The following is a 24,930-nucleotide window of genomic DNA, read 5'->3' as shown; positions in this document are numbered from 1 at the left end:
GAGCTGCTATCTTGCTCCCTTTCTCATTGTTCTGCTGCTGGAGGGGGGGGGGGGCTAGGGGCATAGGCTTCAATAAGGTTAGGGACAATACCTGCTTTGCACCTTACAAAAAAAAAGGTTTCTTCACTGCTCTGGGACCTTTAACATTGGGCAAATCTTGTTGTATTCATGCAAGCCCGGTTCTATTGTAATCAGCTGTGCCCTGATTGTAACTTTCTTTTTGTGGTTTCTCCAATCAGAGCACAGCTCTCTTGACAGGCAGTAAAATTAACCAATAAAGGCACAAGGCTGGGGAGATATTACAAACTGAAGGCTCCCCAAAACAGAAAAAGTCGGTCTATGGAGGGGGTTGATATGACTTCAACTTGCAGTGTAGCAGTAAAGTGTGACTGAATTTATTGGAGCACAGGTCACATTGCTGTGGCACCCTGGGAAATGAAGAATATGGCTAGTCCCATGTGAAATTTCAAAATTAAATATAAAAAAAAATTCTGTTTGTGCTTTTAAAACATGGATTTCAATGTAGTATTCTGCTGGAGAAGCTCTATTAACTGTGTTTTGAAAAAAAAAATGTTTTTCCATGACAGTATTCTTTTAAAATATATTAATAATTTTGACTACCACAGAATAGATTAGGACATGCAAAATATCCTACCATTATCTCATGGTAACAGAAGACTCTATTAGACACAAATAACAAAAGTTTGTCTAAACTTCTCAGGGAAACTGGAACTACATATATTTGGTCAGGCCTTGCATATCTAGAAATAGCTTAAAGGTTGGAATGGATTTTCACCTATATAGTTTCTGAACTCCTGGTTGTTACTTTTTAAACAATGTTGCAAAGGTCAGTGTCCTCCAGCAAGTCAGGTCTGTCAATCTCCCGCCTTGTGTTACATTGTTTCAAGAGTTCGCACCACCAGGGCAGAGAATAGAAAGGACAGACATAGCACTTATACAAATAAGTAATACGTAAAAAAAACTTTCCAAATTTGTAATGAATGTATATTGCAAAGTGTCTTAGAATTATGCTTGCTTTTATTAGGCAAGAAATTATATTTTGGGTTTGTAACAAACAATCAAGAAGCAAAGCATTAGTTACATATCAATACATATCAATAGGACACAGACCTGGGGCATCAACTTTATCAAATTACATGTCAGAGATACAAACATGAGATAAACAACAGGTAAAAATATAACCACTGTCGTGTGCAAAACCTTCCTGTGTGGCCCTGTGTAAGATTTAAATGGTATCAGCACTGAGATTCAGTACCTCAGATTCAGGCTGTAATCCCCTGTATTGTTTAAACATGTAATCCCCTGTTCCTGTTCACACCTTTTAGTCCCTGCATTGTTCACACTTCAGGATCAGACTATAAGCCCCCACATTGTTCATCTGTTCACACCTCATACAGACTGTAGGAAAAGAAGGGTGATATCCCTATCATTTGGGATTTTGCAGCACTACCACCATTAATGTGGGTATGGTCTTAAAAGCTCTTGTGATAACATGGGTGTAGTTAAAAAAAAAGGGGAGTGGTAAAACTGGCTTCTATTATCGGCTCTCCACCATGTAGGCCAGAAAAATTCCAGCCCTTGGTACCAGAGAAGTTGGACAGCACTGGTGTAGACTATAAATTTTAATAAATATTTACGTGTTTTTCCTACAAGCTGCTAAACGGCACAGCAGAATCCAATGGTATATGGCATTATTATGGAAAGAGATTATGGTGACAATGGTAAAGGTTTTCTTATTCCTTCTACTTCTTCACCTGGAAGTGATAATGGGAGTAATAGTTCAGCACTGCAGCTAAGGATGTTTTGAGTCTGAAATTTTTCCACAAGGCTGAATACTGTACCATTCAGAAAATATTTGGCTGAATATATCCTAAAAGTTTTGTAAAAGAGCTGGGCTTTAGCCAAATCCCAAACAGAATCTAGGATACACTTTATCCCTAAGGGTTAAAGGAGGCTCCCCAGCCCTCATCTAACCTATAGTATAGCAACCTTATTCTTGTGACCCAGCCTAAGAGTTTGTGGGTTGCTCCCTTCCCCCAAAAAATATCCAAGCTGTGATAAAAAGGTGGCAGATAAAAAGCGTAAGGCATGGTGGGAAGCTGGCTGTCATAGGAGTGGAAATGGGCTGGATTGGTGCATAACTAGGCCAAATTTAGCTTTAGCTAATATTTTACCAGCTACACCAGTTAAATAACAGCTGGATGGCAACACAGTATCTGAGATATGAGCAAAGCAGTGTCCTGCATTCTGCTCTGATACTATACACTGTAACTTACTGTATTGTAAAACTGTATCTTACTGTATTGTCAACTACTTAAATTATTCCCTTACATCATGTATCTGTAGGACACACACTAGGTATAAACTATGCTAGTTACCCATAGCAACCAATCAGATGTTAACTTTTAAGTGACAAGTAAATGGCAAGTGCTGATTGGTTGCTTTTGAGGATTGCACCCTTTATTACATAACCGCCATCTGTCAACTACAAATAGGTCACTGCAAGGATTCTCATATACTTTCATATACACCATACTACTTTGATCAACAATTAAATGGCTGCAGGTCAGCCAACATTGATATAAAAGTTTAACTGTTATTTTGCTTTTTTTTGCCACCTTAAACTGTTATAGCTACTGGGGTGTGCTACTAGCACAGACGGAAGTCAATAATATTGTCTTGGATGCCACAGCCTGTCATAATTCTATCTGCTTTTTACAGGGTGTTTTAGTTTATAGCCATGGAAAATATCTTTAAATGCTCCTCCCTGCAAATGAAAAATGTTCCTGTCAGTAGTATCTATGATGGGAAGATGAGTGGACACAGAGAAATGTAAGTGTGTACCATGTGCGTATGGCTACCTTCAGAACATGCTTAATAACACTTCATACATGTGCATGCTGAGTTTGGAATACTCAATGCATGGGAGTGAAACCTCTTGAAAAATGTTCGAATTGCTCAGTTTAGTTTGCATTGCATTATTTTGTATGGATTTGCAATGCATTCAAAAAGCATTATACAAATGTTGTACCTGTGTGTATTAGCCCATAAACTAATGACACTGGGTACATAGTTGAGGTACATGGAAAAGAACACAGAACTCTTCTTGTGATCCAACAGTTAATACTGTTTCTGTGTTACCCATCAGGCAAACAATTCCATGAAGTCAGTTAAAATGAAAAAAGGAAGATGTTAAAAACAAAGACCGGGAATTCACTCGTGGCCATTCATGGGATTTTGGCGCCACCTAGAGGAATCTTTATAGAGGGCACTGCAACTGCAGCCTTGGGTACATGGCTTTATCTAACTGCACATCCATTCCATGTATGTTCTGGTAGCCAGGATACATTATTTTATGTGGAGTTAAAAGTATATTTATCTAGAGTTAAATGGTGAAAATACAGATAAATAATGTTTTCCCAGAATGAATGTCCATGCACTGCAAAATCTAGGATAGTAAAATGATAGGATGATTAAATAATAAATATGGGTCAGTAAATAAGTAATAGTAGAATTATACAGGTAACAGGACCAACTAAATACACCAAGACCAAACCTGGTCTAAGTGGTCCACTACTAAGTTAGATGGACAACTTTGCCCATAATAACACATAATCTTTCTTGTGTTTTGTTTTAGAACAGGGCTTAAAGGCCCTTAAAAAGTATTATTAGATGTGGCCATACACCTTACAATTACGATCTTTCCTGCAACCATTGGTCGCAGGAAAGATAGTTTGTTTGCTCCACTGATGTTCAGAGCTGAATCGTCAGATATGGTGATAGAAACAATTGGGATTCTACCTCAACCCGACGATTCAGCTCTAAACGCAGATTTTGCTCAGGTGCAAGAAAAATTCTTTGTCCCGCCTGATCAATGAGATGACTGATCCAAAGCTTTTGTGATATTGGTCGTCTTGCCGATCCACCATACAAGCACCGTATATCGTACAAAACTAGGTTTTGATGTGTGTATGGCCAGCTTTAGGTTCCCAGACACCTACTAGGCATCCTAAAATGGACAGCAATTACACCGCTATACACAGGTAACCTGCATCCCACCCCCTACCCGTATTGAACTCCAAAGAGCCTTGTACTTAACACCTGCCCTCTGGTGGTAAGGACCTGTTTTTCTCCCGCAAGCACCATACTCTGTACTGATTTTCAGCTAGTTCCCTGGATGCAAGTGCTTATTAAAAGAGCACTAAGGGACACAACTTTGCAGCCCTTAGTGCTCTAGCACTTGTATATGGACCCTTTATATATGACTCCAAGAGTACTTTGTATTAAAATATAAAAAAATCCATATTACGGCTCACAGTAAATTTTGTCTTACCTATGAGATAACTAACTTGTTGTTATATATAAACGTTATTTACATGGTAATAGACTGTATATTTGTAATATGTAGAATAAGCAAGCAAAAAAGATATAACCCCATATAATATCCAGAAATTCTGGCCCTGAGCTGCAAAACCCTGTCCTGGAGTAAAAACACAGGTGCAGCGCAGGATCCCCCCTACAATACCTGCTTCTTTGCAGTCATCCACGCCACACACTGCCATCAGGGACTACATTCTAAAATCCACTATCACAAATTCCCTTTATGGTTAATGGGGATGATAATTAAGCAATTGGTTCTGGAAGTTGTATCTAACAACAGCAGGAAGGCCTGACACAAAAAATGTAGTTCTAAAAAGCTTTTCAATTTATAAACTACAAATTTTCAGTTATTCATAAAGTTTTTAGGAATTGTACAGCGCTGCGGAATATGTTGGCGCTTTATAAATAAATGTTAATAATAATAATAAAATGTAATTGATATTAAAATGAGCATCTTTTTGTCTGTCCTTTGCTATTCTCTGCCTACCCTGATGTTTTTTATTATTGAAGCCCTCTAGCCCTCCTCCAGCTATTCCCACTTTTAGTGAAGAAACTACAAATTAGGAACCCTTGTGCACCCGCTGTTTGTCTGTGTATACATAGGGCCTGCATTGAGGTCACACTGACCGCTGACACCCACTACTTGTCAGATCAGGCTGCCAGATATCCGACGACAGCTAAAGAACTGCAGCAGGACCATGTAATGAGACGGAAAAGCAGCCTGACACCAGAGTGGGAACACTCACTAAACCACAACAAGGGCTTCTCTTTATGAACATCAGATCAGGCGGCTAAAATTATCACCGAGCTGCACTTGTAACTGTCACCTGTGGTGGGTATAATTACAGGCTTCTGCACGGAGAACGCCCACGTCATACGGCCATAAAAAAGCCCTGCGGCTTGCCAAGTTCAGGCTGACAATGGAGAATGCACACCACCCGACGAGAGCCCACAAGGATCAGCCAGGGAGACTAATAAAAATGACAGCTTAGGAACAAATGAAAATAAAGCTTAGGAACACAGCACTGAAATACAAGTGCAATGCTTTAACCAGTTCCTAGCTTCTGATCTGTATCTAAGTAAGTGTGTGTGTGTGTGTGTGTGTGTGTGTGTGTGTGTGTGTGTGTGTGTGTGTGTGTGTGTGTGTGTATGTATGTATGTATGTATGTATGTATGTATGTATGTATGTATATATATATATATGTATATATATATATATATATATATATATATATGTGCTCGGGACCTAGGGTTTTCCGGATAAGGGGTCTTTTCGTAATTTGGCCCTCCATACCTTAAATCTAATAAAAAATACTTTAAACATTTTTTAAACCCAATAGGATTGTTTTGCCGCCAATAAGTATTCATTATATCTTAGTTGGGATCAAGTACAAGCTACTATTTTATTATTACTGGACAAACGAAATCATTTTTAAAAATTAGAATAATTTGCTTATTATGAAGTCTATTCCTGTAATTTGGAGCTTTCTTGATAGAGAGTTTCCAGATCATGGATTCCATACCTGTATTATATCCCTTCCACATTGACTATTATTATAGTTGGCCTAGACCTCTGCAAAGCTTTCAGCAAAGATAATTTGTGTCTGGCTGTTGAAGGATGCTGGTAGCTAGTAAGATTAACCAGAAGTTGAAGACACCTAGCCTAGTGAGCATCACCATTCATTCAACATGCACCAATTTGTATTATCAGTAAATGAATTTTCCCAGTTATGCGAAGCACAAGAGGAGGTGCTTGGGTCTAAATGATAGCAAGAGTCACAATAACCTTGTGTTGTGTCCAAAGTGTCAGCTAACAATAGTATGACCTTTCCAACCAGAAATTATGTACTTAGGCTTCTGTTACCTTTATTCATCACAACAACAGAACTATAGCTTGCGGGGTGGAAGCTAACAAGTGATAATTGCTCTCTTATTTAATTACTAGTGACAGTCATTTAGGGGAAACAACATGAATGTTGCTGAAAAAAAGGCTCAGCTTGCAGCCTTACAGTAAATAAAACTGCTGAAAGATGAGCAGTAGGGCAGTACAATATATACTGCACACATTATAATGAAAACAAATAACAAATAAACAGTAGATTCTTTTAGATACAAAAGGCTTCTTGGACTGGAGAGCCTTAGTGCCCCTTTCAGCTGCCAAACAGGCAGGGACTCTATACCCCAGCAGTGGCCATTCCCATGTAAGCTAGCTGTCCATTCATGCACTATTATAAAAGAGGGGACTTACCAGGAAAGCGATTAAACTTTTCTTTTTGGACTCCCACTGAAAGCAGCTCTTGATGAACTGGACTGTATTCCAGATTGCCAAGGTGATTTTTTTGACACGGTAAATATTTCGTGATAAGATCTAGAGAAGGAAAACTGGATTACTCTTATAGTTGTTAATAATAATACTAATTTTTAATCACACTAATAATATGTTGTATCGTGAGCCAAACCTTTTTGGAAAACTTGGGGTTCTCTTCAACAAAGCGCTTTTCTCGGGGAATAAACGTCCTAATACTTGCTCTCACCTTTGATGTAGTAAATGAAAATAAATACATGCATTTATCATTAAAGCTGCAGAGACACAGGACAATGCACATGAAACATTTAGAATGCATGCTTGTTGATAGCAGAAAGCTTACCGGGTTGAAAATTAAATCAATTTCTAAATGTAGGACTCCCTTCGATGCGCTGCCCAAATCTTTATTTTTTAGTGAATAAGCTACCTGCTGCCCAGGTTTTACCTGTAAGAGAAGAAAATATGAAACAATAATTGTATGAAACAATAATCTGCAACGGCTGCAAACTAGAGCTTCCACAATATCCAGGTGGCCAGTAGGCACAGAGAGAGATATTATACCAATTTATATATATATATTAATTATATAATTAAACACAAAAAATTTACAGTACCCCGCAGACCGGTAAGGTACTGGACACAAGAAGGGTCAATTACAATTTCAGTGCAGTGAGCAAAGAGCAATCATCTGACAGAAATAATTATTTATTTTTCCCTTAATGCAAAAATGCCACCCCAGAATTTAAGCGCCATGGCAAGTTGTGTCCGATAAGTCACAACCAAAGTAACTGGACTAACACTCTGGGTATTGCGTCTCTGCGTGGTAGGAGTGTGTATGGACGCAAGTGGATGGCATCAATATATTAAACCCCACATACAGCTGTGTTTGGAAATTACTCTAATTCTCCCTGTGGCCTCTCACTTTACAATTTCAACACAGGTCTGCTGTGGGCTTGACTCATTTAGGAGGTGAGGAGCGGTTTGTACTGGGACTGTGTGTTCCTAGCACATAAAAAAGGCAATTTAGCTGGAAAGAATTAAAAACATTGTGACTGGCTTTGCCAAATAACCCTCCAGTCGTGAGGCCTTCCCTTGGTGTAGGTGTAGATAAAGAGACTATCCACAAGCTCATAACAATCTGTGAGAGTCCGACAGTTCGTACAAATGAGCCCGTGGAACATTTGGTACAAAACAGTGATGTTTCGGAGCATCTGCTCAGACCTCTCTCTCTTCCAATAACATCAGGAATACGAGGGCTCTGGGAGACATTAACAGGGATCAAAAAAAAGAGAAAAAAAAATCACAAGAGCAAGACGGGAAGAGTCTATCTGTAAACATCAGGTGCCTGATGAAACTTATCGACTGTGCAATACCCAGAGCCGACAGTAACACTGCGCCCAGCCTGCACCATTTGTGCTCAGAACTCAGTTGGAATGCTGGGCATCTATATAATCTGTTGCTGAAAAGATGAAATCATTGGCACTCGCAATCTGTTGATTTTAACTGAGCCAATCCCGGGTAGGGTATCTGTTGCACATCAAGATTAAGTTATACGTACTAAGCCAACTGTTAGAGACGTCTATAACAACAGGGCATTCCATACCATATTGAGGTAGTTAAAATATCCATATTTCCTAAAAACACAGAGGAGCTTATTTATAAGGTGGCCAAAGAGTGCACTTTTTAATGGAGTTATCATACCCAAGGGCTAGGGCCTAGATTTTTATGGTTGACAATCGGCTTAAACGCCAACATATTGGGCACATACATGCAATAGTAACTCCGCTTGAGGTTCAATTGTGCAAGTGTTGGTCAAGAAATTGTTGCTTAAAAACAAGGATGGCTACACAAATGGCTTTTAGCCTCTTGCCATTAAGGTAAATAGGGTGTTTTAGTAAGTCAGGAAGCAGGACCAAAAGTTGTCTGTGCCACAAAGGCCATTACCCTTGGAGTTCATGTATGCCTAACACAACAGCAGTCCCCTGTTTGCTACTGCTAACAGCAAGTTTTATGCTGATTGATTGTGCTGATAGCTGCAGCGATGTCTCTTCTAGCGTGTCGACAGATCCAGGGCAGTTCTCGTAAAGCTCACTCTTAAAGCCCCACAGGGAAAAGTCTGGTGCGGAGAGATTTGGAGAGCAGGGTGGCCAGGGAAATGAAGAAGAAAGACAGGGGAACAGAAGTATGTTGTGTATACAGAAGTGTTACATTGTTTAGCAACTGTTTACAATACTACAGAATGCGCTGAATGCTACAACATAAATAGAGGAACAAAAATACACTGGTATTGTGTAATATCAGCAGGAGAGAATCTCAGTAGCACTTGCATTATATTCCCAAGCATAAAGGCATTTCAGAAGGAACTGGTTATCAGCAGGGCCAATCCTGCTATGAGGCAAGGTGAGAAACTTGCCTCAGGCAGTAGGAAGTGGTGAGTTACCAGGGGCAGCTCTCTGCACTAGCGATGTGGCCCCTTCTGTACCCGATCCAATGATAAAATTGTAAGTGCGGAGCAGGAGAAAGGGGGCGGCAGCAGCCCCAGGATCGCCGTTGGTCATTCTTATTTTGGGGTTGAAGGGAAAACAGCTCTGAGGAAGCACTCAGTGGTCCCGTAAGGACCTTTTTCCGCACATGTGGGTCTATTATTGGTACCAACACCAAAAATACTGAGCTACATATACTCAGAGAGGGAGAAGACTAGGTTACATTACTGGTATAAAAACTGGGGACCAATTGCATATTACATATATTTCTCATTCATTATCACCAGGCCTCTTTTCTTATTTCCCCATCAAAGATAACACAAATGCAGGTTAGGTGACTGTAGATATTACAGTTATATCCATTTAATTGCCCTTACGCAGGGTGCTACTGGCTGGGAGCCTGATCTCACAGAGAAATACAGAAATAAAGAATAGATTTGAGCTTTCAACTTACAGATAACAATGGAATTGCTACTTTTCCCAGAAAATCAGGCGGCTTATCCCCATCTTCATCAAAGACAGTAACATCCAAAACATCATGGATATCTTTAATGGGGCTGAAAATGAGAAAGGGGAAAATTAAACATAAACTTTTCAAAAACGAAAAAGTTAATTTTTTTTTCTCCAATCCATTACTCAATCCACCTAGAGACAAAAATTATACATGGTCTAATTCATGTTTAGTAATTTACAGGTCAGCCCTGTCACACACAGTTTCTAAAAGGAGTTGTTCACCTTCAAATTCACTTTAGTATGTTATAGAATGCCCTGTTCCTAGCAACTTTGCAATTGGTTTTTAATATTTATTTTTTAAATAGCTCTTTGAGGCTACAATGTTATTGTTATCATTACTTTTTATTACTTACCTATGCAGGTCCTTTCATTCAAACAACAGCAAGGTTGCTAGGGTAAATATGATCCTATCAACCAATAGCTGCTGAAATACCAAACTGGAAACGTGCTAAACCACTAAACACCATGGACTATGTATATGTAGCTAACCTAATGTAACAGAAAAACATTTTTACATATGCCTGTGTTTGGGGGTTGAATCATTTCCCTAAAGTCTCAATCAACATTAAAATAAATTAATGTAGTTTTGGCACTAAGTAGCATACATAGAGAGTGGAAGAAATAAGGGTGTACTAAAGCTAAGCAGAGAAGTATCCATCAAACACTGTAAATATTTTTTGAAACCAGAACCTGCAAAATGCTAATTGCCTCTGTCAAACTTTAATTTAATCCGATCTTCTTTTTTACAGGGTTTAAATCCAAAAAACAAATACATGCACTTTTCTTTCTACTTTTCAACATATTAGCAGTTTGAATTTAAAACAGTAGTTACTGAGCAGAGGAGAGTGGTGGATTTACATAAGGACAATGCAGGGCCATGAATTCCAAGAGGGCCAGTGCAGAAGAAAATGGGCGGAGTTGTGCAGATTCGGGGGGGGGGGTCAGTGTAATCTAAATTAAGTTAAGAGTTGCAGCACTCAATATTGAGTGCAATAGGAAACATTTATGTTCCTTTATGTTCAATAGTAACATTTATATGGCAGAGATCAAATGTACTTACAAAGTGAATACTTTGTTCCATTCTGGGTTGAGATTTTTATATACTGTATGAGTCTGAAGCCTATCATTTCCCACCTCCAGGACGCAAAAAGGATCACTTTTCCCTGAGAACAAAAAGAGAATAGATATAAAATTTACTGACACTCACTGAATATTCTTTAAATAATGAGCATGAATAAAAATATTATAAAAATTGCGTGGAGAGTTTAGCTGAGAGATCCCCCACTGCTATAAAAAATCTTTGCAAAATGACACATTATATCTATTTGTTCTCTGCGCTGTTCCTAGCCCTTCTGCATAATGTTCTTCCATTATGCCAGCACTTCAACAGGTGGCACATTTGCAACCCTGCATCCAGAAAAAAAAGTGTTGGTAAGGTAAAGGCTACACGGAGTAGAGAGAAAATCTATACAGGTATAGGTTCTGTGATCTATAAACCCGTTATCCAGAAAGCTCTGAAATATGGGAAGGCCATCTCCCATAGATTCCACTTTAAGCATTCAAATTCTAATTTTTAAAACCGATTCCCATTTTCTTTATAATAAAACAGTACCTTGTACTTGATCCCAACTAAGATATAACTCATCTCAATACTTAGTTTGTAGAAAAGCCCTCCTTAAATAAGTTGGCTAACGTTTACTTTCTTTGACCTATTAGTGGTTTAGGGTGATAGAAGTATAAATAGCTGGCTCTCTGCATGAGATGAGCACTTCATGGCCTCGGATACATTTATGAAGGCTGTGCTTTCTGCTGACTCCAGCTGTGATATTGATTTTCCTTTGTTGTCCAGCTAATCCACCTGTGTCTTTAGAGGTTAACATCTCAGTAACTTACTTTTTTTGTTCTCTGACTTGTAAAGCTTGTGAAATGAATGAGAACAATAACATAATCTAACATTTTAGACATCTATTGTCCACCACGGTTGGAACCTGAAGTTTTCTAGATAAATAGTCAGTGATTTAGGCTCTGTTATTATTAATGCTCTCATATCCTGATTAAAAGCGCAAACTCTTTGATAACTTTTAGAAAGTAGCACTTGTAGAACTAAATATGTTTTGTTCTCCTATCCCTGTGCTCAAGTTCTGATTTTTATGGTATTGTATTGACTCCTTTGCTCACAAAGTCTATGACCAGTTGCCCATAGCCCCCAATGTACTTTGCGTGGGAAAAAGTTGCCACAAAAAATAACACCCATATGAGGTTATGTAATAAAAGGCACTAAGTTGGCCCAGGAGCAGTAACCCATAGCAACCAATCAGCAGATAGCATATACTGGTCAAATGGTTAAATGCAAACATCTTATTGGTTACTGCTGCTGGGCAAATTTAGTGCCTTTTATTACATATACTGTGTGCTGCAGAAAATGTGGGTATCTTACAGGTAGTCACAAGAGGGATTTTGGACTAACTGTGGTATGACTGGAGCAGAGGTAAGTGATCCAAATGCAAAAGGAGAATTGGACAATGATGGCCACTTATAACTAGTTAGGATCACAAGAAGACCTATATCTGTATGGGGCCAATTTTGGCCACAGTGGTATGATCAAGAATCAATCCTGTTACCACACAGTCATTTACCCTCTAAACATGACCATGCTTTTCCAGGTCAAGTAACGTTTTTAGGTTTATTTTTTGGGCAATGTTTTCAACCAAATGCCTTTCTTATCTCCTGACCTCTATATCTTTACACTCTTGAATTCAAACCAATAACTGGTTCCAAGTGGGCTGTATTTATTAACATCGACGTTTCCTCTTGAATGGTCACCTACAAGTTAGAAAACAAAAGCAAAATCTGATTGGTTGCTATGGGCTACATCCCCAGTAATGTTTTTCTCCAATGTTAATAAATATAGCCTTAAGTGTGAGTTGTGCTCCCTCTACATTGATTGAGTTTCGACAAAAGAGTCCTTCATTTAGGGTGATGACTGATGAAGCCCTCTACCCAACTAAAAAGTCAGATAAGCTAACTACAGAAACCCACAAACTCTCCTCTGGATAAAAGAACCACTGAAATTATCATTCACCCCTTAGTCACACAACCATGTTTATACAAACTTTGTATGAAGATGTTAAAGGGTTAATATCACACATGAAGCTGCCAACATATGATTTCTAGAATGCGTTATGTTCTTTGTTTAACATGGAAATTGTTTTGACCTCTTTATAAGCTCCAATAGGCAAACAGGCCCAACTAGTAACTCTATTGCTTTTTAGTTGTGCATTTTCATGAATTTACCAATGTAATTAAAACATTCATTAGGTAAAAACGCATTCAAGCTTATAAAAAAAAAAATAAAAAAAAAAATACACCAAGCCATTAACCCCCTTATATAGACAGCAAAATTCATTACACTGTTGTCCCTGTTGGCCTTAAAATCTTTAACAACCACAAAGAAGCTACTTATAATGCAGAATGGAGTACAGGAACAAAATCCCACCCAGTAATTTTGTGTTCTGAACACAGTTTTTGGTCAGTGAGCAAACGCAATCTGTGAGAATAACATGCGCATGTATAAAAACTAGCCAACGAGGCAGAAAAGTCATTTCACATCTACAAAACGATTATCTCTACCATCACACAGTGGTTTCAAATGAACTTCCGTGTGCTTTTTGTTATGGGGATGGTGAGTCAGATTCAAATTTAGCAAATAAACGTGGATGTGCACAGAGCTTCTTTCCATTCCTATAAACACCCACATCAGGCCCAGAAATCTACAGCTTTATATATATATATATATACAAATCCAGAAGTATAAGGTGCACACCAGGATTTTAAATATAAAACATGACAGTCATGTTTTATATTTAAAATCCTGGTGTGCACCTTATACTTCTGGATTTGTGGATAATTGGATACACGGAGGTAGCACCTAGGTAATTTGCATTTATATGTTTGGTGTGCTGAAACTCTTTTGGACTGATATATATATATATATATATATATATATATATATATATATATATATATATTATATATATATATATATATACAAATCCAGAAGTATAAGGTGCACACCAGGATTTTAAATATAAAACATGACAGTCATGTTTTATATTTAAAATCCTGGTGTGCACCTTATACTTCTGGATTTGTGGATAATTGGATACACGGAGGTAGCACCTAGGTAATTTGCATTTATATGTTTGGTGTGCTGAAACTCTTTTGGACTGATATATATATATATATATATATATATATATATATATAAATATAGGAAAGTGTAACATCCAAGAAAAAGTACTATTTCCTTTCAATAGTCACACAAAAAAAGGACTATTCTGCAACAGTCAAAGGTGTATCATTTTTAATGGAGATAATGTGTTTATTAGATATAAAATCAGCACCCCATATAAAACATTTTGTTGCTAAACCTCGTTTCATACGATATTTGGCGCGTGTATCGTGGAACAACAAAACGACAGATATCGCAAAGGCTGCGGGCAGGTTAAAAGATTTTGATCGGGCATCACTGAAGGCGCCTGAGCAAAATTTGCATTTAGGGCTGAATCAGCAGGTGAAGGTAGAAGTCCTATTGTTTCTACCTCCGTATTTAGCAATTTAGCCCTGAAACAAACTATGGGGGAAACAAACAATCTTTCCTGCGACCAATGGTCACAGGAAAGATCGTAATTGCTACGTGTACAGCCACCTTTATGCATTGGGAAAGTAGTTGCTCTTCAAAGGTTAATTTTCATTCATCCAGGTCATGGTATATCTAGTACAGGTATAGGACCCATTATCCAGAATGCTCGGGACCAAGGGTATTCCAGATAAGGGGTCTTTCCATAATTTGGATCTTCATACCTTAAGACTACTAAAAAAACTATAAAACATTAATTAAACCTAATAGGATTCTTTTGCCTCCAATAAGGAGTAATTATACCTTAGTTGGGATCAAGTACAAGGTACTGTTTTATTATTAGAGAGAAAAAGGAAATCAATTTTAAAAATCTGAATTATTTGATTAAAATGGAATCCATGGGAGACGGGCTTTCCGTAACTTGGAGTTTTCTGGATAACGGGTTTCCAGATAATTGATACCATACCTGTATAAATAAAACTAAATAGATAATGCCATTGTGTAACTAGTATAAATAAATCTAAAGCAACTGGACTTTTTAAGTAATTATTGAAGACGTTTCACTACTCATCGGAGCAGCTTCAGTTGAAGTCCAGTTGCTTTAGATTTATTTATACTAGTTACACAATGGCATTATGCGTTGCACAGATGAAATTTGCAGTACCTGAAAAATCAGCTGCCAAAAGGTCTTCTGCTTTGAGTACTTTAACTTGCAAAAAGCCAATATCTTTTAGATTCTGGAAGGAGCTTTTTACATTCTGGAAGGGAAAGACACAAAAAAAGTGTTAGATTTGACTGATCTAGTGCCGTTAAAGGATGAAAGCAAATGCACAGTTGGTTGCTAAATTGAAGGATTATTGAAGCCTATATTACTTGTTGGCAGACATTGACAGTCCATTTTAGCTGATGTGTGTGACACACTAGCATACTTACATATCTTTTATTTATCTGCATCCTTTCAGCTGGATCTACCAAGGGACAGACACACAGATCAGAAATGGAGACTCCATCACAGGGTGTAAGAGCTACCATCATATGTATTGATCCTTGGTTATTCTCCAAAGGCAGCACCAATCGATTGTTCAGCTGGAGAGGTAACCCAGCAATATCCACTTTACACCTGAATGAATAACACTGTAAATAGAACACCTTAACAATACTTTTTCTTGAACAATACCTACTGAATGGGCACACCGCTGGAACAGTCTAATTAGAAACTGCTTGACCAGCCACAAAGATCCCATACATAGGTGTGTAAAAGTGTCCCCAAATCAGCACTTTGAACCAGGCCCAGACTCGCAATCTGTAGATTATGTAGAATGCCAGAGGGGCTGTTGTAATATGCCATAGACCTGTAATCCCCAATCAGTGGCTCGTGAGTAACATGTTGCTCACCAACCCCTTGGATGTTGTGTATTTTTGAATTCCTGACTTGGTGGCAAGTTTTGGTTGAATAAAAACAAGGTTTACTACCAAATAAAGCCTCCTGTAAGCTGACAGTGTGCATAGAGGCTACCTAATAGCCAATCTTAGCCCTTATTTGGCACCTCCATGAACTTTTATGACGCTTGTGTTGTTTTCCAAGTCTTTTAACATATGACTGTGGCTCACAAGTAAGAAAGGTTGGGGACCCCAGCCATAGACAGTCACTGTTTATTGGGCCTGTTTCAGTCATTGTGTAATTTATGCCAGGGTCTATTTTAATTCACAGTCTGAACCTTTGAGCCGAGCTCCAAGTCATAAAACCAAGCACAAAAAAGGGACACAACCATTAGACCAACTGACCCTAAAAGACATCATATCAATTTGGCCATCTTTATACCTGACACAATACATGTTCTATTCTCTTTGAGAATAACATTGCAGTTTTCTTCATATATTCTAAATAGTTCAAAACTAAAATAAGCTGGCCAAAACATTATGTCAAATCACTAAAAAGAGAAAATTCCCCAGTCTATAAAGAGTTTAAAATGCACATTGGAAAGTCAGCTTACTTGTTTTCCTTTCAGTTTTTATGTCACTGCAGACAGATCATGGCAGAATCATAGAAGTATAAAGTGGTAGAAAGGCAAAGGAGAAGTATATCCAATCCTGCACAACATATCGTATACAACATACAGTACCCTATAAATAAATGTGCAAAATGGGTTGCAGAATGGCTAGATTAGTGGACACAGGACAAAATGGTATCCCCCCAAAATTGTGCATTACGTGTTTCACATACTGGAACAAGTTGGAACATACCCATACATATACCAATTTTTGATAGGAATGTGTCAGTATCACTATGAAAGAATGGGCACTTTTTGTACTACTTTTTGTATGAAACATTCAACAAGAAGCTTCCAGCCCAGCTGCTGAAACTCCAACATGGCTCAAGTACTGGAAAAGCAGGACCGATTGCATCACTTACAGTGGGCTGGAGTACTATTTATAGTGGTACTCCAGACTAAAGGGACTAAAGGTAACACTGGGCTGGGTGGGGGGGGCTTGGGGCAGATTTGTACAGGAAGATGATTGTCATCATCCTTTACTATGAATTTTCATCTTAATGTGTCAGTATCACTTTAATTAGGTACACATATATTGCAACGCTAAGTGCCTTTTTCTCAATAAAGAATGAAAATAAATATAGCACTTAAAGTATTTACTTATATTTAGGTGTATTGGTTTTGTAATGATATTAAAAGGGATATTTTATTTTATATTTTTAGCTTAGTAAAAACAAGCAAGCATTTGACCGTCTAAATGATAATGTGATGGTCGGGGGCTTTCTGAAGACCACATATATCAGGTATCTTGTCCTGCAACCCAGTTTTTTACAGTATAACATTATATATTGTCTTAATGTGCTGACTAGAGTTAACAAGAGGTACTTACATCCCCACCAATTCTTCATGTTTTCGGTTATCTTTCCCCCACACTTCAATATCCAAAATGCCCATCTTGTCAGAGAAGTAGTGGAAATCAAAGTGCTCCCTCCACTGTGGGTTTGCACTCTTACACAGAGTCTAGAAAAAGAGTCAGTTAACATGTGTTTAAAAGCACTTGTTATTCACAGATTACAGCATCAGTTTAACAGCTGCCGTACACTGCAGGGAGACTCATAACATGAAATCTGCCACGCAATAGAATTTTCTGCAAAGGGAGCAAGAGAGAATGCATATCTCCTTAAAAACCAGATATAAAGGGAATGCTCACATTAATAGAAAGTGATAATCTGTTTAAAAATGCAATGGCTTTAGTATCTTTCGGCTTATAAAGAGGGGTCAATTGTTAGTCATGGGTTCTCTACACACCCATAAGATGAAAACCTTTTATATTAAAAAATAAAGAAGGCCATAGGGTTACCCTTGACCGACATCTCTGCCATTCCATGCCAAAGTTGGCTGCCTTTGGGTCTAAACCAACAGTCTCCCCAAACTACTTTATATCTGATCAGGAAAGTCTGGTGTTGGACTGCAGCTGGCCGTAGATGTTTCCTTTACAGCTGCCAAATGCAAAGACCTCAGTACCAAAGTAACTAAAATTAGCTACTGGCATTGCATTTACTCCTATGAATCTGTGCCAGTTCATCAGTGTGCTGCATGAAACACAGTGGGCAGCCACATCAGCTCCAGTTATCCCTGGCAGCATGGTTCAGCTTAAATACTCAATTCACAAAGCCAAAACAGAATATAAACAATGTACCTTGCTTCTGTACTTTTGGTCTCCAAGCTTAAACCTCACAAAAGAATCCAATGTGAGCCCTTCGGAAAGGTTTCGCCCCTCCAGCAAAGTAATGCTCACTGTTCCGTTCCACAGCTGGTTCTTCCGAAGTGATTCTGCTACAGGCACACCTTGCAAAGAGGTTGTCTGTAATCATAAACCCAATATTTGTCATTTGGTTATATATCACAATAGGACTACTAAAGGAGACAACCCAATTTATTTCCACAAATAAGTCAACATAATTTGTGCACATAATACTACTTGCATTTCAGTGGAGAAAAGGCATTGGCGTGTAGGACAGATGTTCACTTCACGTTACTTTCATTTGTGCTTTATAGGCAACATCAAATAATATAGACATGTCTCAACTAATATGTTACCCCTATCTACATCTACCTTCCCCTTTGCAAGGGACAATTATTCAACTTGAAATGAATTTATAGACATAAGTACAACTGTTTACAAAACCTATACCTTAATAAGGCTGATAATAAAGGAGCCAGGATGAACTGTAACAATTATCAGGCCCCACAACACATCTTTTTAGAGTGCTTAGTTGCTGCCCTTATGCCAGATGCATTTGTTGAATGACAGAAACACTTGTACTGAATGAGGAAAAGCTCTAAAGCGGTCATATTTGTTTGCTGAAAACAGAAATTGCCAAGTCCTTCAGAGTGTCACTCAGGCCAGTTCTGAGCAACTTTTCAATTGGTCTTTATTTTTTATTGTTTTTTGAATTATTTGCTTTCCTCTTTAAAATGGGGTCACTAACCCTAGCAAAAGAAAAACTACTGCTTTTTGAGGCTACAATTCTATTGTTATTGTTACTTTTTATTACTTATCTCTCTGTATAGACCCATCTGAATCACTGCCTGATGGTGTAATTTGAGGGTAATTTGGACCCCAGCTACGACGTAGCTGCTAAAATTCCAAGCTGGATATTTGCTGAATATAGCTAAATAATTAAAAAGCCACAAAAATTAAAAACATAAGACCAACTGCAAATTGTTTAAGAATAGAACTCTAAACAACATACTTTAATTTAAAGGTGAACAACCCAAGTTTCTTGCCTAAAAGACCAAAAACGCAAAGCTTTTTTATCAATTTAAATACAGTGGAGGAAATAATTATTTGACCCCTCACTGATTTTGTAAGTTTGTCCAATGACAAAGAAATGAAAAGTCTCAGAACAGTATCATTTCAATGGTAGGTTTATTTTAACAGTGGCAGATAGCACATCAAAAGGAAAATCGAAAAAATAACTTTAAATAAAAGATAGTAACTGATTTGCATTTCATTGAGTGAAATAAGTTTTTGAACCCCTACCAACCATTAAGAGTTCTGGCTCCCACAGAGTGGTTAGACACTTCTACTCAATTAGTCAACCTCATTAAGGACACCTGTCTTAACTAGTCACCTGTATAAAAGACACCTGTCCACAGAATCAATCAATCAAGCAGACTCCAAACTCTCCAACATGGGAAAGACCAAAGAGCTGTCCAAGGATGTCAGAGACAAAATTGTAGACCTGCACAAGGCTGGAATGGGCTACAAAACCATTAGCAAGAAGCTGGGAGAGAAGGTGACAACTGTTGGTGCGATTGTTTGAAAATGGAAGGAGCACAAAATGACCATCAATCGACCTCGCTCTGGGGCTCCACGCAAGATCTCACCTCGTGGGGTGTCAATGATTCTGAGAAAGGTGAAAAAGCATCCTAGAACTACACGGGAGGAGTTAGTTAATGACCTCAAATTAGCAGGGACCATAGTCACCAATAAAACCATTGGAAACACATTACACCGCAATGGATTAAAATCCTGCAGGGCTCGCAAGGTCCCCCTGCTCAAGAAGGCACATGTGCAGGCCCGTCTGAAGTTTGCCAATGAACACCTGAATGATTCTGTGAGTGACTGGGAGAAGGTGCTGTGGTCTGATGAAACCAAAATAGAGCTCTTTGGCATTAACTCAACTCGCTGTGTTTGGAGGAAGAAAAATGCTGCCTATGACCCCCAAAACACCGTCCCCACCGTCAAGCATGGGGGTGGAAACATTTTGCTTTGGGGGTGTTTTTCTGCTAAGGGCACAGGACAACTCATTTGCATTAACGGGAAAATGGACGGAGCCATGTATCGTGAAATCCTGAATGACAACCTCCTTCCCTCTGCCAGGAAACTGAAAATGGTTCGTGGATGGGTGTTCCAGCACGACAATGACCCAAAACATACAGCAAAGGCAACAAAGGAGTGGCTCAAGAAGAAGCACATTAAGGTCATGGAGTGGCCTAGTCAGTCTCCGGACCTTAATCCAATAGAAAACCTATGGAGGGAGCTCAAGCTCAGAGTTGCACAGAGACAGAAACCTTAGGGATTTAGAGATGATCTGCAAAGAGGAGTGGACCAACATTCCTCCTAAAATGTGCGCAAACTTGCTCATCAATTACAAGAAACGTTTGACCTCTGTGCTTGCAAACAAGGGGTTTTCCACTAAGTATTAAGTCTTTTTTTGTTAGAGGGTTCAAAAACTTATTTCACTCAATGAAATGCAAATCAGTTGCTATCTTTTATTTAAAGTTATTTTTTCCATTTTCCTTTTGATGTGCTATCTGCCACTGTTAAAATAAACCTACCATTGAAATGATACTGTTCTGAGACTTTTCATTTCTTTGTCATTGGACAAACTTACAAAATCAGTGAGGGGTCAAATAATTATTTCCTCCACTGTATAATGCGGCATGATTTTAATATAAGTCAATGGGAGACAGGCTGGCACTACTTTCCGGGATTCTTACCTAATAGGAAAGTATAGTTTTGGTATAAATTGCTATTATTTTGTTACTATTTGCAAGTGTATAAATGCTGGATATTCATATCGCATTTGACTGATCTGCTTATCTGCTTCTCCTACGTTGAGGTGCTTTGCCAAAGATAGGGTGGTAGAAAACAAAATTCCAGTAAAGAGGAACTGGGATTTTATTTCAGCCTGAAACTGATGGAGAACCTTATTTCTACGACCATAAATCTGCTTCCAGTCAGAGCATCTTTCTTTTCTATAAACCTGCACTCCTCCATCTCTTTTATATGATTGGGAGTATTGTCCACTAGGGATCAAAGGCACATCCAGCAGTCTGGCAGCTGCTGAATGAAAATGGCAGCTTTTCCATGAAATATGCCCTGAAATAATGCTGCAGCTTGGTATGTCCTAATTTTAGGCTGAATGTTTATCTTGGAATTGCTTCTATCTAAGTTGTCCACAAAGCAGCCTCACTTAGCTGTACGAGCCTTGTTAAAACGGAATCCAAATATGACTATTAAAAGGGGACTGGAGATGACTTCCATATGGCAGAACAGCATGGGAGTCGAGGGGTAGAAACTGCAGCAGGCTGTACTTGGCTGCGCTCTGTATCTATCCACGGACACTCATTGCATTACACTATAACATCTGGATTATAGCTTGTAATGTCCCTGGGAAATATCCACTTCCCATCAAAGGCTTTATCTTTTGCTGTCGTACTTTGAACATTTAAATGTTCAACACAGACATGCCTAAACTGATGTTCATCCTAACCTCTGCGTAACTGCTGGGTAATTTCCCAAACAAACACCAGATACCAATTTTTGCCACATTTTTTCCTAAAACTATAGCTTACTGGACAATTTAACCATACACAGCGCAAGACACCACTAAAAATAATGTGCATACTTCTATTCCTTTATTCCCAGCCATCAGAAATGTTGGTGAACACTTTATTTTGTTAAATGAACAACACTCAAAGCAGCATTAATCTAAAATAATCAGAAAGGAGATCAAATCACCCTTCCAGTTGATGAAAGGGGTTTATCAATGCCCTAAAGATTTCACAAATATAAGAGATATCATAACATCAGGGTACTGCACAATGTACAGCAGGTGTTCCTCAACCTGTGGCGTGCCAGCTGTTCCACTAAACTACAGCAGTCCCCTAACAGCTTTTCGCTGGGAGCCACACATCATCCTGGCTTACAGTATTATTCTTTTCCTTTATTTATTAAGTGCCAAAATACTACACAGTGTTTTGCAGTAAGCATTCATCATACACCTCTTTTAACACAGGTTTGGGATCTATCATCCAAAAACCCGTTATCAAGAGCTAACTCATGAAACATATTAACTAAATAGCATTTATTTTTTATGTTTAAATCCAGTTGCATTTCAATTGATTTTATGCCTGGTGACTGAAATAAAGTAAATTCCTGGTTCTAAACATTCCACAACATAGATGCCTTACCCGTATTACAGATTAACGGCAAAGGCACACTGGTTTATTCTGGGTATTTTTGCACAACATACTTTTTTTGGTCTACCAGACAAAATGACAAAAAAAGCCTCCAATTTTCCTATATGAAAATTGCCTGATAGGATGTTTTCTGAATATGCACCAGTGCAGGCTGACAGGCATATTTTAGCATTTTTAGGCAATTGTCATAGGGTAACTTTGTGGTATTGTGGCCCCCATTAAAAAGATGTGTCCCTATCCTTAACAGTTCAACTGGAAAAAATCCTTAAATCTTTCAATGATTATCACAACCATTAAGTAAATAAAAATACTGGGCCATGCTTAAAAAATCTACTCAGTGACAACTTTACCCAGTCTATATAACTCATTTCTCCAACTGTATTGCCGCAGCCTCTCTCTGCTCTCTCATACAAACCAGTATTCCCCATGCTCACATTTTTCCGCTCGCTGTTTTCCTAACTGCCGGCAGTCTTCTACAGACCAGGGTTTCCTAACTAAAGATGCTTATTGATCTACTGCTGTTTTAGTGCAGTAGCAGAATCAATAAACTAGTGCATACAACTGCTTGTTAGGTTTTTATACAGCATTATGGGAAATTCCATACTGAGCTAAAGCACCAGACATTCTCATACTGTGAACCAAACGCTGCAGGGAAGAGCTGCGCGTTCCAGTTGGCAGAAACTGTGCTCTGCTCCCCTCTGCTGGCAAATTGGCATAATTACATGTTGGGTAACTTGATAAGCAGCCCCAACTGGTCATGGAACTGTGCGGGCCATAATCTTTACAAAATATGACCATGTACATGTTCAGTGAATAATTACTTATATATATCTGTAAAAGGGATGTTAAATCTGCAGTCCCTCAGCTACATTTACCCATCCACTGACATGCTTTGGAAGTTTTATCTTAAAATAACTGCACTCCCATGTGAGACTTAAGAGTTATGTCCTGGTAACATTGCACCCTTTCCCTGGAAAGGAGGGCACTTGGTGTTTTGGATAAGATTATGTCATGAGAGTATTCATGGCTGCTCCAAATGATATGAATAAATGTAAATATGAGCATAAATAGGGTTCCTTGATCTCTGCCAATTTATATTATGCTGATTAATTACATGATAAGAAAAGTAAATGTAAACTGCTAAGCAGTAAATCAACTGTTGCAGAAAATGCCTTCACTCCTTTCCTTTACCTAAAGTCACTCCCTGGGCCTCCCTTGGATTTTATTAGAGGGATGGAAAGATGCTAGCCAGAGCCCTGGGAACTAAATGAGCTGCCAGCATGATGTGCAGTCTTATCTTGGTTATTAACAGCTTTCAGGATGCAAGAGACACAAGACAAGCAGCGATATGAAGAGACAGGCTTTTTGCTTAATTTGGACCCTAGAGAGCAGACTGAGGAGACAAAGGTTGATATTTTTTCTACATCTCAGCTATAATATACAGGAAAGTGACTTCATACGGTTTTACTACACTGAACCAAGCAGTACCAGAACCAAAAGGAGAACTGTAAGTTAATTTTGTTTTTATTATATGTACATACAAGAACGGGCACTGCACTGGGGGGGTACTTACTGTTAGGGATGAAGAAAAAGTACTATTTCTGCATTCGAACCATAATCTATTCCTCCTGTAAAGATCTGTCTAAATAAAGACCCAAAAATACAATTTCCTTATTAACATTTAAAGGACAAGTCAACCCTGAATAGAATTGTTTGCCTAATAAAATAAAACAAAATTCTAAGCAACTTTGCATTATTTACAAATAACTTTTAAAGCACTAACATTTTTTAATAAATTCATATTGGAAAGTTGCTTAGAATTATGTTTTCTTTTATTAGAAAGAAAAAAACAAAACATGTCCTTTAATAACCCCCATCCCACAGAATAGCGTGATCTTTAACACACAATAACGTCGCACTGAAAAGCTCAGATTCGGCAGAATACTAAAGGATTTATGTTAAAATTAGTCGTAATCAGTGCAAAAGTTGTTGGTATGCAGCCCAGATGTCTGTTTATTGAAGATCCAGTATTAATATTAAATTGATTAAGAGCAGAATCCTGTTCCCAGTATCTATCCAAAGTGCGCATATAGGCAATGTATAATAGTATGCAGAAATGCATATATCTGTGGCTAGCTAACCATTTTCTGCTTACCCACCATTCAGATGTTCAGCAACACTATGTACATTAGAGTAGGGCTGTCCAGCTGGAAGCCTATGGCCTAGATGTGGCTTTCCAAAAGATTTTAATGGCCCCGGTCTGCTAAAAGGCTCATTACATTTCTTTCTATGACATTATCACTTTAATAAGGCACATATATGAAATTACCTTAGAAGCACCAAGCCTCCTCCGTGAGGATCTTCCCTGTAAAAAGGATGAAAAATACAGATTACAATTTAAAACCAAGTAACTGCATGCACTGAATTCGGGTATGGAATTTGTTAAACCCATTATTTAGAAAGTTCTAAATTATAGGAAGACTATCTCCTATAGACTCCATTATAAGCATATAATTCTAATTTGTAAATAAAATTTCCTTTTTCTCTGTAAAAATAAAACAGAACCTTGTACTTAATCTCAACTAAGATAAAATTAATCCTTAT

General features: G+C 38.2%; 1 protein-coding gene across 3 annotated transcripts in view; it reads right to left on the bottom strand.

Moving 5' to 3' along the window:
* mctp2 (multiple C2 domains, transmembrane 2) overlaps positions 1-24,930 on the bottom strand; it is an 88,833-nt gene that overhangs the window by 17,672 nt on the left and 46,231 nt on the right. For 2 of the 3 annotated variants that reach the window (XM_031899237.1, XM_031899236.1), the window contains 11 exons: positions 24,656-24,691; positions 23,900-23,968; positions 18,032-18,196; positions 17,222-17,352; positions 15,275-15,461; positions 15,006-15,099; positions 10,763-10,865; positions 9,644-9,746; positions 7,050-7,151; positions 6,861-6,935; positions 6,650-6,769 (listed from right to left, as the gene is read on the bottom strand). In XM_031899237.1, the coding sequence (XP_031755097.1) occupies positions 6,650-6,769; positions 6,861-6,935; positions 7,050-7,151; positions 9,644-9,746; positions 10,763-10,865; positions 15,006-15,099; positions 15,275-15,461; positions 17,222-17,352; positions 18,032-18,196; positions 23,900-23,968; positions 24,656-24,691 (1,185 nt within the window). The remainder of the gene's footprint in view (positions 1-6,649; positions 6,770-6,860; positions 6,936-7,049; positions 7,152-9,643; positions 9,747-10,762; positions 10,866-15,005; positions 15,100-15,274; positions 15,462-17,221; positions 17,353-18,031; positions 18,197-23,899; positions 23,969-24,655; positions 24,692-24,930) is intronic. The other variant, XM_002933311.5, reaches the window with a different exon arrangement.

This window comes from Xenopus tropicalis, chromosome 3 (assembly GCF_000004195.4).
Source record: "Xenopus tropicalis strain Nigerian chromosome 3, UCB_Xtro_10.0, whole genome shotgun sequence".
In the NCBI taxonomy this organism is placed as follows: domain Eukaryota; kingdom Metazoa; phylum Chordata; class Amphibia; order Anura; family Pipidae; genus Xenopus; species Xenopus tropicalis.
Note: the sequence above shows the minus strand (reverse complement) of the source record. Positions and strands in the feature narration are given on the sequence as shown.